General features: G+C 34.5%; 1 protein-coding gene across 1 annotated transcript in view; it reads left to right on the top strand.

Annotated features, from left to right (window-relative positions):
• Positions 1-1,843: 1,843 nt before the first annotated feature.
• The window catches only part of LOC144963354 (uncharacterized), a 28,225-nt gene continuing 13,706 nt past the window's right edge, over positions 1,844-16,362 (top strand). Inside the window, exons 1-10 of the mRNA XM_078897302.1 lie at positions 1,844-1,974; positions 3,200-3,395; positions 5,263-5,333; positions 6,544-6,633; positions 7,156-7,365; positions 10,478-10,593; positions 11,098-11,218; positions 12,210-12,435; positions 13,370-13,434; positions 14,726-14,860. Of these exons, the coding sequence (XP_078753428.1) occupies positions 1,902-1,974; positions 3,200-3,395; positions 5,263-5,333; positions 6,544-6,633; positions 7,156-7,365; positions 10,478-10,593; positions 11,098-11,218; positions 12,210-12,435; positions 13,370-13,434; positions 14,726-14,860 (1,303 nt within the window). The 5' untranslated portion in view covers positions 1,844-1,901. The remainder of the gene's footprint in view (positions 1,975-3,199; positions 3,396-5,262; positions 5,334-6,543; positions 6,634-7,155; positions 7,366-10,477; positions 10,594-11,097; positions 11,219-12,209; positions 12,436-13,369; positions 13,435-14,725; positions 14,861-16,362) is intronic.

Below are 16,362 nucleotides of genomic sequence, written 5' to 3' on the forward strand. Positions count from 1 at the left end.
AGAATACTGGGGATGTAGGAGCTTTCGGAATGTCTCCCCTTTACTTAACTTATGGAAAAACAAACACCCTAGCACCTTTAATAACACTTATGACTAACCTCTCGAGCTAACCCTAATAGTAAAAAAAAAAGAATCAAAATGGCGACTGAAAAACCTTCATTGATCAAGTGAATAATATTACTATGAATGCCACGATTTGCTGAAAAATGCCAACACACACACACACACTAACACACACACACATAACACACAACATACACACATACACACACACACAAACATACACGCAATTAGAACAAAACTGATCACCGCTAAAATCAACAACACAACGGAAGTAATAATGATACTTGATGTCATAAATAGATGACGCAAACTGACAACTTTTTACAGTGACGAAATTGGTTGATTTTGGGACTGTTTAGTGTCGTCGGTACTTATTTTATGATATCTGTGTGACTCAACGAACATTCAAACTGACTTTAAATTATAAAAAGAAATCAAGTTATCTGTTTATCTACCTGTAAAAAATACATTTCTAATTTTCAAATCTTTCAGTAGAGTTGTGCACCGTATCAATTTTTTAATTGACTCAAATTAGCACAATGTTCTCCACAATGCTATATTTTTTAAAGAAAGGATAGTGGACAATGTTTAGAATAGAACCAACGTCCATGATGACTGATCAACATGGGTCCAGTTTTTAATTGCTTTATTTAGGAGAAAGACTAGATGTTTCTTTAACTGTAAACACTAAATTTCTCATTTCTTGTCATAATATTATCTATAAAATCACTTTTTTAAGCACCCTTCTGGCATCCGTTTGACACCACTTCTCCCGACTTCTTGAGGTCAACACACTTAAATATAATACAGCGTTTATGACACACCGATTGTACACGAACTGGAAGCGAGCGGAAACGAAAATGAATGCACTCAGTTTTTGGCCATAGGCTAAACTATTAGAAGTTTGATCATAAATTCAATGTTTTTCATCGAAACCACCGTGATATAATACCGTATAGCGGTGGCGGGTCACATGAAAAAAATAGGCAAAGTCACCCCATTTGACGGTAATAATAATCAAACAAGTGTTCTAAAAACATTAATAGTAATAACAAAAGTGCGCGTGTTGTTTAACTTTGCTGGTTGAAAACTCACGAGAAATGTTTAATTCCGAAGGTTCGCATTCGGTTCAGCAATTGAGAGAGAGAGAGAGAGAGAGAGAGAGAGAGAGAGAGAGAGAGAGAGAAGAGAGAGAGAGAGAGAGAGAGAGAGGAGAGAGAGAGAGAGAGAGAGAGAGAGAGAGAACTTTGTTAGGAATTATGTGGTAATGTAATTAAGATATTATTTTCTTTCCTAATTCCATGTATGCACTGTGGACTCTGCTAGTAGCCTGCTGTTTTGATAATATTGACTTGTATAGTTTTGTAGTGTTATTGTATTCTGTGTAATAATGTCTTTTTATGTTTCAGCGCTCTTTTGTTATTCTGGTTGTCAGTCATTGTCATTTTACACTTGTTCGTATTTCGTAAGAATACGATCCCAGTTTTTAACCATTTGTAACGAAAACATTGAGGTCACACACCTGCATTTTATTTTTCTTCGTACGATTACTTATAATAGGAATTGCGTTGCACAGTTACAGCAATGCCATTTTGTTATTCTAATAGTAATAATTTTATTAAATTATTGAAAACTATGTAGAATTATGCATATTTAGCTAGAAGGTGATGTAGGACAAAATATTGATAAATCTAACAAGGTTTAAAACAAACGAATTTACAATCTTCAAATTTCGAATCTACGAAGGTATCGATTCCGACCAGGTGTTGTGTGTTGAGTCACCTGTGTGTTTGTCACCGCTTATCAAATCAACTTCGGACTACACAGTTTGTTCCAAAATGGCGACTTCTATCAGCGCCAAGCGCTGGCTTGGGCTTCTTATCTTTGGACTTGTCCTCTTTTCAGCATATGGTAACACGTTTATCTAACTAGACCAAAGATAATGTCGAATTATGTCAACGACATGCATGTTATCTTCTTATCTGTTTTTATCTCTTGATTAAAAAAAAAATGTCACCTTATCAGTTCAATAAACAAACCCGGAAATTAGGATTCGATAAGGCGTCTTATTCTTTTTTTAAATTTTATCCAGATAGATACACAATATTATCCAAATTAAAGACAAAATCTGTATATAAATAACTAGACGAATGCCATTCTGATAATTTACTGATTTAATATTAATATTAATTACCTACAGACTTAACGTTGGAGATTAATTGAAGTAACACAAAAAGGCTGTTACTTTTACGCAAGTTGTTTTAACTTACTTATATTTATATACAGGTGCGCCTCAAGCAAAAAAATAAGTTCGTCTTATACCGTCTTAAACTGAACAACAACGAATTGATTCTTTTAGCACACATCCACTTCAGTAGAATATTTTCACAGCAATTTTTTTTTCCATCCACACGAATCCATTCAAAACTACTAGAGAAAAATCTTGTCATTTATTTTACTATTGGGATTTGACACCGGGGGGGGGGGGGGGGGGGGGGGGGGGTAAGTTGTGTTAATGGGCGCACTGCTCTACAAAAACTTATAAAATACAACTCCCCCCCCCCCCCCTCTCCATCTCTCTATAAGAAATCTTCTGAGTGACCTTAACAATGCCACTATCACATTATCTCATTCGTCTGTAGCGTAGTGTTTCATTCATACTGTTTTGTTGATAAAGAGGAAATCCGAAACGTCCACATTATCTGTTTTCGTTTATTAAATTGAAGCTTATATTCAATGTCACATTGTTATTTATAATTCATTACAGTATTAGTCTTGGCATCATTTTTTAAAACCAGCTTTCTTACAATATCTGTCACTGACTGCCTATAGCCATGTACTCATTTACGTCTTAGTCAAGTGGGTTAAAATGCATGGAAAGTGACTTATCAATGGGCACAATGCCGGGGCTAGAAATTTTCAAGATTTTATCAATACAATTAATCCCTGACCAAGTGCAGGACTGCTTGATTTGTGTTTCAAGACGAGATATGTCACTGAACCATCTACACCTCGGTACATTTATGTAAATGTAGTGACAAGTTATTTTTACTCATACATTATCATTATTATTTTCATTATTATTATTATTATTATTATCATTAATATTATTATTATTATCGTTTTCATTCTTCAGCTCAGACTAGAAGTATGTGCAAGTTCCACCCGTCATACAAAGGCGATTGGTATTCGAGAGAGGGCGGTAAAGACACGTACGCAGACGTGTCAGACGATGACTGGGAGGGACTGATTTGCCTTGAAAGGAAAGACCATAGGCTGGAGGCTGATGGAGTGGAGGGTCTTAACACAACCATGCTCCTCAAGGACACTAAGTAAGGGTCATTAGGCCTCAAATTTTTTCCAGCTAATTCAAGTCCTCCGCTATTTTCTTCTGTATCTTCAAAAATTATTGTAAATGATGTAAATAGATAAGTTTTCTATTAATTGTATATTGCCCGATTGCAGGAAGCTTATTATGTTTGTTAGCTTTTAAGTAATATTTCTGCTTTTTAACTCTCTTCTTACACTTACACTAACGGTGCCTAAATATGAGCCAATAAGGTGGAGAGAAAAATATAGTGAGTAAATGTGACTCAGATAATCTTCCGTTTTATTAAAGAACACAGTATGTGCTATTTGGTTTAAAAAACAAGGGTAGTATTGATTGTATGCACTTGGCTAAGAAGCTCAAAACATTGCCATCCAGGAGTATAACAGACCAACACACTAAAACTGTTTGTAACCTTGAACGTATATAGTCCGGTTAATGCAGTTTAGTGAGAATTACTCATAAACGCGGATGGCAAAAAACAATAACAATGAGCTGAGTGACGTCAACTTCGATCTATCTATTCGAGAACAACACAAAACAGACCACGGTTGTACCCTCTCCATACATTTACATTGTTTCCACATTTGTCAAAATGTGATTTTTTTTTTTGTAACCTTACATTTTTGTGGGTTTTTTTTTGTTTGTTTCCTGAAGAAGACCCAAGGCCGAAACGTTGTTTGTTTCCTGACGAAGGCCCAAGGCCGAAACGTTGTTTGTTTTGTGTTGTTCCCTCATATATGAATCACATTTACTCACTTTATTTTTCTCTTCAACTTTCTCCTTACCTTGCCGACAATTTTCTCATTTTGATTTCTCTTGTACATCACAAAGACACTTTTTTGTTTGTTATAGTTTATAAAAATTAACAATATTTTTTTTCTTGCATTGTCTTTTACATTCACTCTTTATTTCTTATATAATGTGCATTCCGGGAAAGCTGTGAATTGTTCCCCTTTTCTGAAAATTCTGATCTGATACTCATGGGCTTGGTTGTAAATAATTTTTTTTGAAAATCCCTTTATTCATCTCCAAAGGGAAATTTGTCTTTATGGTTTATTTCAAGTCCTTCAGAACCATTAGGCCCATGGCGCCAAAGTTTATCCCAGTTTCTATAGTGTGTAATGGACAATAGTAATTGCTTGCTACCCTTTGGATAGGAAGCTAGTCTATTACAAAGTACTTTCCACCAGATATAACAGACCCTGCTACCTTATCACTGCGGGTTAAAGTGGTAGTCAGAATTTTTTTTTTGACTTCATCCGGGATCAATCTTGATCCCTTTGCATGTGGAGTGAGGACTCTATCAACTGAGCTATCCTGATCCCGATGTCTTTCAAGGAATGACTGAAATATCCAAAGGCATCAGCTACAATGCAGTGCTGCAAGTGAGCCAGATACAGTCCGCAAATTTTTTATAATTTATTTTTTTCTTTAGTTGCATGCACTGCTTATTTGAGGTGGATGAAAAATAGGAAAAATAAAAAGGGGTCCTTTTAGATCTATGAGGCCCAGGGAGTCGGAATTTATCCCGGTTTCAACAGCTTGAAATGGGCAATAGCGAATGCTTGCTACCTTTGGATGGGACACTAGTCTATTGCAAATTACTTTCCACCAGATCCAACAGACCCAGCTACCCATTTCCAGCAAAGTGGACAAGGGGGGGGGGGGGTTGAAACAAATCTTGACTGCTTCTGGGATCGTTCTCTATCCCTTTTCTCGTGAAGCCGTGAAGCAAGTGTTCTACCGAATGATCCATCAGACCCCCACCCCTTGATGAAAAATGCACAGATTTTAGTGCTCTATCACTAAGATTAAACTTTACTTCTTATGCAGATATGGAATATGTTATTGATTTTTTCTTCTTGCAGCTCTCAAAGTGACTGCTTTATTTGTATGGATGTACTATGGAGAACAAAAAATGTTTTACAATACAGGAAAAGTAAGTGTTTTTATTTTTTTCTGGGGGATTAGTCATCGAATATATAGATATATATTATATATATATATATATATATATATATATTTATTATTGTAATATTAATATTACAATAATAATTCGCTCCATTGTTACATGTCAAGCACTGTTCGTACCATATTTGTATCCAACACGATTCTATATATATGAATTGACATTGCAGATCCGTAGCACGGGGCAGGGACCTTATAAACCACATTTTCTTGAATAATGAGTTAGTATGAAAAAAATATATAACTCGTGAGTCATCGTTTCTTTACTACATTTGTCATGTTTGGATAACTATAAGAGAAAAATAAATTGTTTTATGTTATTGAAACATAACTGGTACTCAATTGTTGTTTTCCCTGCGACTTTTTGTTAGATTTTCTCAGCTGCGTTAAAATGTGGGTTATTTGGTTCATGTATGAAGTCCCTTTTAGGTAGATAAAGAACTGAACAAGTGTGTATTAAAGGTGCCAGACAATGCAAGAAAGAAAAGTACAAGAAATGTAACCGTCGCAAAAAATCGGTCGACCTCGACTGGGGATCGAACCTCAGACCTTCTGATTATCGGATTAGAAGGTCTGAGGTTTGATCCCCAGTCGAGGTCGACTGATTTTTTGGGGTGTTTTATTTTTCTTGTATTTTTCTTTCTTGCTTTGTCTGGCACTTTCATACACACTTGTTCAGTTCTTTATCTTACACCGGTGCCTGTTCCTTAATTCCTTAATGTGATACTTTTTGGTATTTCTTTGATAATACCGTATTCCCTCCGATCACAATACTCATCACATGTTTGGCCCATTGCGCCAATGAATTCGTTGAACGGAATTGAATTTTAAATTCTATTGATCAGGATAAAAGGATGTTGGAAGTGCTTATTCTGGGGATGCCAACTGTCCATTTTTTCCCTGGTTATTTCATATCTCAGCAGCTTTCCCTGTCTCCAAGAAGAAGAAGAGGAAGGAGGTCACTGAAGGTCCTTATTCTCAAGACAGAAATAATATTATTGGAATTGATGCATCCAATGTCCCATGCACTTGATTTGCCAAGGGTTAAGAGACATGTTTTTTCAGGCCTGTAAATCTTTTAAGGTGAATTTGATTGGTTGGTGGATTGAAGATAATTTGAATTTATTCAGGAAACCGATAGATGGTTTGGTTCTTATCAATAAAATGATTCATCTTTTCAGGCGGTTGTTTGACGTCGAGGAACAAGTTTAAAGACATGTGTCCTGGTTATAATGCGTTACCAAAGCCTGATGAAGTCACCACATTGTTTCGTAAGTTTTGCTGTAGTTATCATTCAATTCACACGTTTGATTTGAACTGTATTGTCTACTTAGGTTATTGTAACTGCATTGGTTAAGTGCGAAAGGTCTCTTCTGAAGGGATACTGCCATTTATATGTATTTAGATTTTCTATGAAACAGAGAAACGCGAGATATAGTTTCAAATTTTTTAATAATGTGTTTTTGTTTTATTTGAGTATATTGAGTAGAAAAGGTAATGTGCAGCCCTGTCTTTGACTTATGCTGGCTGTCGGTACAAGTAGTATTGAGACAAAAAACTTGGCTTGTAACGGAAGATGAAATATTTTTTCTAGTTAATTAATATTTTTTGTTGTTATTGTTATTATTATTATTATTAATAATATTATTATTATTATATTATTATTATTATTATTGTTATTATTAATATTAAGAAAAATATTAACATGTTAATTCTGAAACTTGATGCTTAGACTTTTCCACTCTTTATTCATTCATTCGTTCATTTATATATTTTTATTTTATATTGTTCAGGGCGCACGTTGAAAAAGGTGAATTGTATTTCAACCCTGGAAGGTGTGTACCAGTTTACCTACGAGGTGAATGAGGGTGGTGGGGGCATCTGTGACAATCCAGACAACATCGTCCAGGCATGTCAGGATCCAGGCTCTCCGTACGTGGACAATATGATCTTCACCATGAACTTTGCCAGGTGCCCCGGTGTTCAGACATCAAAGACAGATCGTAAGTGACAGAAACATTGAAATGTCAATGTGACAGAAACATTGAAATGTCAATGTGACAGAAACATTGAAATGTCAATGACTGTGCACTGATGCTAGATTTCATTCTTAACTTGTATTTCCGGTGTTTTTTAGGTTTTTAAAAATGGGTTTTAATTTCTTTCCGGCTTTTTACCAATTTCTTGATCTTCGGTTTGCTTTTAAAGAAAAAAAAAATAACTGAAGTATAAAATGACGAATGAAACCAGATTTGGTCTTAAGAATATTTAATTGAAGTGATACCCCACACCCTAAGACACGGTTGCCAATTTAGTTGTGTTTTTTTTTACATTTTGGTCTACAAAAGTGAATGGTATGCGTGTGGGGATAGGACGGGGAGACATGAGTTCAGGCTTATTTTTTTTTAATGTTTCGGAATAATTTTTAGGCTTTGAATTTGTTAGAAATGGAGTCCAGGTTTTTTTTGGCCTTACCTACTTTCACCCAAGTCTTTGTAATCTTGCATTTCAGTATGAGATTAACTCATTCAATCCTAATGATTTTTGCTACTTTCAAAATTGGAATAAATGTATTAAAAATGAACATGCGCATAGACAGTTTTATTCAACTACCATTAACATGTGAAAATTAAGAACATTAGCTTTTATACTACGCCTATAATTTGTCTCAGAAAAATGTAATAAATAGGCATGGGGTAAAAGTAACCTGGCGGGTGGTTGGATGGGAGCATCACCCTTGAATCATATACCTATGATGTTCGCATGGGTGTACGATCTGATAGTGATGTCGTTTCTTCTTCTCTTTACTAGCCTATCCTGCTTCTTTGGTTTGTGATTGTATTTTTGACAGGGGATATTTTTTTTCTGTAAATCTTCTGCCTGTTTGTTCTTGGTTATTTATAATTTAGCTTATGATATCTTTAGGTTATGATTTTGATTTACATTTGTACTATTTTTGTTAGATTGCTTGTTTTTTTGTTTCAGCGGTCTCTCATATAACCTCAATTGTGTTGGAAGAGACCTAAAACAACAAACAAACAAACAAAAAAAAGTAACCTGGGTATACTACGGATGTTGTCGGTGTTAGGGTAGAGTGAGTTAAAGGCCTGCCGTTTATATGAATTTAATTGGTTTACACATACTTTTTTAGATATTCAAAAATTGTCGAATTTGGATTTTTTTTCCAGATACTTTTTTTTTTCTTTTGTAACTTCTGATTTTCAAGCAAGTTTTTCTTGGAAGAAAATTTTGCAGAAAATATTATTGTATGTGAAAGATGTTTGATGAAATTTATTTCTCTATATCAATTTTAGAGCAGTTTAAAGTAACAATTCATAGCTCAGTTGGTTGAAAACTCGCTTCACATGCAAAGGGACCAAGATCAATCCTGTGTTTCTGACCATAGCCATCGTTAACTTATAGCTGACACCGACCAAAAAATGACGTCAAAATGCCAGTCTTTGGCCACAAAAGAAAACAAATCGTGAGTTGTATCGTGGCCTTCGTAAAGTTATGGCCTGATACTGACCAAAAAATGATGTCAAAATGCCAGTCTTTGGCCACAAAAGAAAACAAATTGTGAGTTGTATCGTGGCCTTCGTAAAGTTATGGCCTGATACTGACCAAAAATTGACGTCAAAATGCCAGTCTTTGGCCACAAAAGAAATCAAATCGTGAGTTGTATTCAATAGTTCAACCAATGGGACCACTTGTTTCCATGAGCTCTACTAACGACAACTCACTAGACTGTGCAAAAATCAAATAATGACGTCAAAATGCCAGTCTTTTTGGGTTTCAGTGTCAGGCTATAACTTACCGATGGCTACGATCTGACCCCCCCTGTCCACCCAGCAGTGAATGGGTAGCTGAATCTGTTAGATCTGGTGGAAAGTACTCTGCAATAGACTGGTGTTCTATACGAAGATAGCAAGCAATTGTTATTGTCCAGTTCACGTTATAGAAACTGGGATAAACTCCAGCTGCATGGGCCCAAAGCACTACTTAACAACATCACCATTAAAACCAGCATCAACCGAATATATAATATCCGTTTACCATTCTATGTCTCAAGACATTTCAATGACAATAAAATTTGTAAAGAAATACTTAAGGGAATTAGTTCTGTCTATTTCATCTGCTATTATAGACTAACATGTTTTATATATTTATTAGGATCTCTTCAAAACTCATATAGTTATCAAGGTTGGCATTTTTCCATATGTTTACGGAATTCAGTATTTATTATAAACCTTCAGTATTTTTTCTAATCACCTGTTAAACAGGTACATAATGTCTTTCTACAGCAGTTCAGCACTCAGAAAAGGGTCAGTTTGTGTGTTTGCGTAAAAGTTCAGTAAATTTTTGCCACTTTCCCCGAGCTTTGCATTTGAACTCTAGTTTCTCATGATATACCTCAGACCTAATGCTTGATGCATATTCAGATTTTATAGCTATTTGAAGTCATTTTAAAAGTCAATTCGGATCTTTTCCACCAGGTTTGAATTTTAAAACTAAGATTTAAGTGGGAAATTGTTTAAAATTTTGTCATTTTAAAAAGAAAATGGACAAGTACAAGTGGCCTGTATGAATTAGACTAAATCTGTTTTAAGGCACTTTAAAGTGATAATTGATAGGAGCACGGTTGAAATCAAACTTTTTTTTTTGGATTCAAACAAATTTCAGAGCACCAGCTGTCATGTGACAAAATCAGGTCTGTCACGATTTGGCGATATGGAGAAAGTAAAAATATAATTTGGATTGTTTTATGTATGGAAATAACCTTTGCATGTTCCAGGATTATGCTTTTTTGACTAGCAAATTAAAACGAGGAACAGTGATGCTCTAAATCTAGTATGTATAATAGTCCAAACAAACTGCTGTTTTGGGTCATGACAGTATTATGCGTAGAATGGTGTCCCGATTTAGTAATTCTTTGAAAAGTTATAAAAAATGTTTTTTCTTAAAATTGAACTTTTTACTGTGATATATACAGACTAAAATTTTTTTTTTCCTTGTGGTTGATGTACAACTTATTGAAATGCCAAAAGGAAAAGTTCTATTGAGATGAAATGTGTTATGTCACTTCTCTTTGTCTAAATTACATGTGTATTGCAGAAATCCGATACCAATGCATGGGTAGCTGGTATGCTAAGATTGGAGATGAGGGATACACTTTTGCTGCCATTTCTGACACTGTTGAAAAAGATGATCGAGAAAAGTTCAAATGTTTGGTAAGTTAATTTTTCTTTTTTAAAAAAAAAATTGTTCTGGTTTTGCATAGCCGTTTTATAATATAGTCAATTTAAAGAATTTAAATAAAAAATTTTAAATAGTAAATCACCCTTTAAATTTTCATAAATCAATGTGTGAAACAATTAAATCAACAATTTCAGAGTTTATTTTCCCCTTTTTTTGGTTGTAATTTGTGTGCTTTGAGGTTTCAAAATGTTGCGCTCTATAAATTTACTCACTATTATTATTATTATTATTATTCTATTTTATTTTATTATTTAAAAAAATAAATTATATCTGATATTTATTACTTATCCATTTTATTCTAGGTTAAACAAAGATCATGCTTCATAGTTTGTGATGTACAAAAAAAATGTGAATAAGAAACAAGTATAGTGTGTCGTAACAAATGTGACAATATTGCTGTAGGTGGTAAGGAGAGGGTTAAGGCATTTCTATAGAACAATTTAATCATTTTATTTGAAACATTTTTTTTTCTGCAGATGACTCGAAAGGACCAGAGGAACCAGTTCAATGCAGTCAGGTGGGGTATGTCCAGATTTGCTGATTGCGACTCCCTCAACAGTTTGGATAAAAGTCCTTTGAAAATTGTAATGAGAAAAAGTAAGTTACGTTGCCTGTTGTTTTTCTTTGCAGGTTTAAGGTTAATTGAATTCACGAATCTATGCGCACTCTAGCACGCTGTACTTGGGCCTTCCTTTGTATTTTCAAGATATCGGTGTTGTAGAGAGAAATACAGAAATATTGAGTCGGGCATCTGGAAATTGTTTAACAAGGTTGTCAATTTTCTGTATATTTACGGAATTCAGTATATTATAAACCCCCCAGTATATTTTCCAATCACCTTCTAAACCGTAAAAAAGTAAGTGCATGATAATTTTTTTTTTTTAGGGGCAGCGTGGCTCAGTGGTACGGTCTTTGCTTCCTACCCGAAGGGTACCGAGTTCAATCACCTGTCGCTGCGTTGTGTGACCTTGAGCAAGTCACCTTGCCCTAGCTCACTTTGCGGCGCTGCTCTGCGGCTGACGCCTGGGTAATTCCAGTCTTCCCTTGGAATAGACCCTAAAGACAAATTTCCCCTTGGGGATGAATAAAGGGAATCTTTTTTTTTTTTTGGTTGTTTTATTTTTCACTGGAGTCAGCGCTCATAAAGGAGTTGGCCAATGTGTTTGCGTAAGTAAATTTTTCCCATTTGAATTGGCAACCCGAGTTTAAGATGTCAATTATTCTGAGTATCCAAGAAGAACACAAAATAAGAAATGACAGTACCAGGCTTTAAGATGAATGACTGTATACAGATGTGCAACTGCTACAATAATTTGTTTAAATATGACTTTTGGCTCCAACTAAAGAACTACTGTAGCTTTTGTAATTCACAAATACTTGTTGAAAATTAAATTATTCATAAGACAAAAAGACATTGAAGGGTGATCAAACCATAATGAGGACAGACCGATAATTTATAAAGTTAGTTATAGTCAGTAAAATTATTCTGTAATGGGAACTGCAAATTTTTTATTTAAAAAAAATTTATATTATTTGATGTCGTATTGGAAAAAAAAAAAATCAATATTCATCCCGTATGTCCTTCCAGTTGCACCAAGAATTGCCTTTACCGCACCCCAATGTAACCTGCCTAGGAATATTTCTGGTCAATGGTTCACTCAAGGAAGAGAATTCACATCGGAAGTGTACATCAACGACACCCACATTCGCTACAAGACGCAGAAAAACGCTTTTGATTTTGAAGACACGTACCTCTCCTGTCAACAAAGTCTAGGAACTCGATATCTCATGACCAAATATATTGAAGGCAAATGGTAAGAAATAAAAAAAATGAGAGAGAGAGAGAGAGAGAGAGTCTATCAATTTGTCCTTTTTAAAATAATTGGTAATGACATACCATTTGTGGCAAGCTTGTGTTGATTGCCAAATACGCCAGATATAGAATAGACAGATAAAGTCAGAATTTATACATTGTCCTTGAATGATGTTTGGCCATATTCAGATTTTATTTCAGTGTGCCTGATGATAAGGGGGCAGCGTGGCTCAGCGGTACAGTCTTTGCTTCGTACCCAAAAGGTAAAGAGTTCGATCACCCGCCGCTGCGTTGTGTGGCCTTGAGCAAGTCACCTAGCCCTAGGTTAATTTGCGTCGCTGCACTGCGGTTATTCCAGTCTTCCTTTGGAATAGACCCTAAAGACAAATTTCCCCTTGGGGATGAATAAAGGGAATTTTATTTATTTTATTTATTTAATAGAAAATGGATTTCAGTTGATTTTCTAGACCTGCCTACCACTACGAAAAATTCATAGAATTACGAAATTTTTGGCTCCAATTTTAGAACTTCATGAGCATCTCTAAGTCATTAAAACTTATTGAAAATGAAAGCTGATGCCAGACTACATAGTTTTAAGGACTTCACAGTGTTTTCTAATCCTTGTGATGGTAAATTGTTGATTTTTAAAGTTAACTATAGCGACTACAGTTTCTATTTTCTAAAAACTACAATCTTTTAGATTTCTGAGTAGGCAGGTCTGATTTTCACATGTCAATGGATCAGTTTCCTACTAATGCGTTTTTTCCCCTCAGAAGGTTCAATATTTTGTATGATAAGTTGTATGAAAGTGAAAGAGAAGAAAATAAATGGCAATCTTACATCCAATGTTAATGTTATTTATTTATCTGAAAGTCATTTAATGATATATTCGTGTTGGGTCATATTTGAATGTATATTTACTATTGACTCCTCAGTGAGGTGGACTTTGTGTGTTATGATATAGTGCCAAGGCATCACGGGATTGTACGTTACAGGACAGGTAAATTCTATATTTCTTTTGCTATTTCTCCTGTGTCCTTTTGTTCTTTCAATATGTCATTTAAAATTTTCAATTAATATTTTAAAAAATATATTTAAAAATTAAAATATGGTTTTCGTGCCTGTGAGTCAATTTGGATCAAGATTGATCATTTTGAAAATGAAGATATACACAAACTGTATTGATGCTGTGTGCTTAGCTAAAAAACTCGCAACATTGCCATCCGGATATATAGTACCAACACACAAAGCTATGTGTAAACTTGAACGTTAATATATTGTCTGCTTGGTAGAATTTAGTGAGAAGTAATCATAAAATGGCTGGCTAAAAACATTAAGAAAGAGCTGAGTGACGTCAATTTCATTCCCTCTATATTTTGTCTAATGATCAAACATCAGGGTTGTCAGTGTACATTGTTTTGCCACTCCTATCAGTTTTGATTGGTGTATGCACATTTTTTTTTGTGGCCACATTTGGCCAAGTAGAGTTGTTTTTTTTTTCTCTCTGAGGCATTAGAAAAAAAAAAGAGATTGTGGAGCTATAAAACCATATGTGTGGCTGGCTGAGAAAATCCCAAAAGATTCGCAAATTTCATAAATTGAGTTACGTATGCAGTAGTGTAGACCACATATTTCTGATCATTTACCACTTTAAATTTTATTTCTATGTCTATTAGAACCCAAGTTATGATTTCTTTTTCTGAATAAAATTTGTTTCTATGGGAAACACTTTATCTTCGATTTTGGCTCATATCTCGAATCGTAGCTTGCTGCATTTTCCCGGGTTTTCTCAGCCAGCCTCACATATTTTATCATAATGGAGATTTGACCAGAATGAAGGATTTGGACATTGGAAATAACAATTTTAACTAATGAGGCTTTATTCGCATTTCCGTCACAAAATGTCTGACACCTGGTTGAGGCATAATGAGAATAACAAGCTAAGACGAAGTGACATTCAAATTCAGCGCAAAATCTCAATTAAAATACCCCTTAAGGCCAATTGAATGTTCTAATTGGTTCAATTTATAGTACTTTTGTAGAAAGTAGGATTGGATTACATTATTATTTTTGCCTTTCAAGACCGGCTGCACTGTGCGGCCAATGGTGCTGAAAGAGTTAAGAGAGGGGTGGATATCATGAGTTTTAGGTTAGTAGACTAAAGACTTCTCTCTCTTGATATGTGGATTTTAAGGGGGGGAAAATAATTGAGCTTTGTGTTTTATATCTAAAATGAGTCTTGTAATGCTCAGATAAAATTGTTTCCTTACCTTTGTTTATTTACTTTGCAGGTAAACCCTCAAGACTGACACCGGCTGAAGTATCAGAATCGGCGTACATGACCAGGAAATTCAGAGAGGTGTGCAGTTGGACGTCCTTCACCTTCAATCGAAACGACACGGATTGGAAGTACCACGTCCTCATCTGTGAGTTGACAAGAATGATATTTAGAAATGGGCTTTTATATAGAGCAATATCCACTAACTGTGCTCAAGGCGCTTTACAAGGGGTCCCTGGCCAATAGCAACATTTAACATGAAGGACGGGACATGACGCCTTTTAGGCGATATTGCAATTTTTTTCGGACAGTGACAACGCTGTTAACAGCCAGGTACTCATTTAGCTGGGGGAATTAGGGACACAAAACCCCCGAATTGTGCAAATTAGTGATGACAGCATGATTTTTTTATGAAAAAAAGTTCGTGCTCTAAGGTTTAAATTGTGATATAGAACCACTTTCTCATCACTCCAAGAGCTGAGATATCAGCAATTTAAATCGTGTAAAAATTCACGGTGGTGATGAAACTTGCCGCCTTCACGACATTTTGCTTTGTTGTCAAAAGGTCACAGACTACTCAGACTACGTCATGGGTACCGAGTACACGTGTACACTTAAATCGAAATCGGAAATATAACTTATCATTTATTCATAACATACAACTTATCAAATTCATTCATTTAAGAAAAGAGTAACATAATTTTCAAAAGTATTTTTTAAAATCCAAAAGTATACCAATTTTGTTATTTCAAATTTTACCGGCATCGGAACGCGGAACATGAGATTGTGAAATCGAAGAAATCAAAGTTGTGGTGGTCGAAAAGATTTTTTTCCCCCCCTCATATCTTTTGTATATTCCGATAGCTTTCAATGAGTATAATTTGTATTTTCTTAATGTCTTTTTAAATTAGAATTATTTGAAAATAATAGACTTCCGCTCATGTGAAGATATCTATAAACAATGCATCGCATTCTGCGGTTGCTAGTTGTGTCGTCTGCATTCGGGTCGGCGAGGTCACGAAACGGTGTCTACTTGAACTCTGTCGCCTTTTACCCACCTCATAATAATAATAATAATAATAATAATAATAATAATAATAATAATAATAATAATAATAATAATAAATATAATATAATAATAATAATAATAATAATAATAATATAATAATAATAATAATAATAATAATAATAATAATAATAATATAATAATAAATAATAATAATAATAATAATAATAATAATAATAATAATAATAATAATAATAATAATAATAATAATAATAATAATTCATCATCATCATCGTCATCATCATTAGCAGCATACCGAACACCTAGATATCGTTTAAGCATCAATGTTTATGTGTCACACTAATTCAACACAGTTATGTCATTATTGTGGTTTGCGTAATAGTATGGTACAAATCAAATTTCAGGTTGAAAATGTCCGTATCATCATCTTTAACATCACGGTCATGAACATCGCCTCATCCCCATCACCAACAATCCCGTGATCAAGTCACTTAACCCATTAAATCATGGCATTGACAATGTACTAAATCTTGTACTAACTACTAACAATTATATAATGGCAAAATGCAGTATTGAGGTGGATTGGTCAAAATAATTCATTTGTCGAGATAAAAAAATTAAAA

The sequence above is a fragment of the Berghia stephanieae genome, chromosome 1, assembly GCF_034508935.2.
Source record: "Berghia stephanieae isolate SIO BIC M18660-M18661 chromosome 1, UCSD_Bste_1.3, whole genome shotgun sequence".
Lineage (NCBI taxonomy): Eukaryota > Metazoa > Mollusca > Gastropoda > Nudibranchia > Aeolidiidae > Berghia > Berghia stephanieae.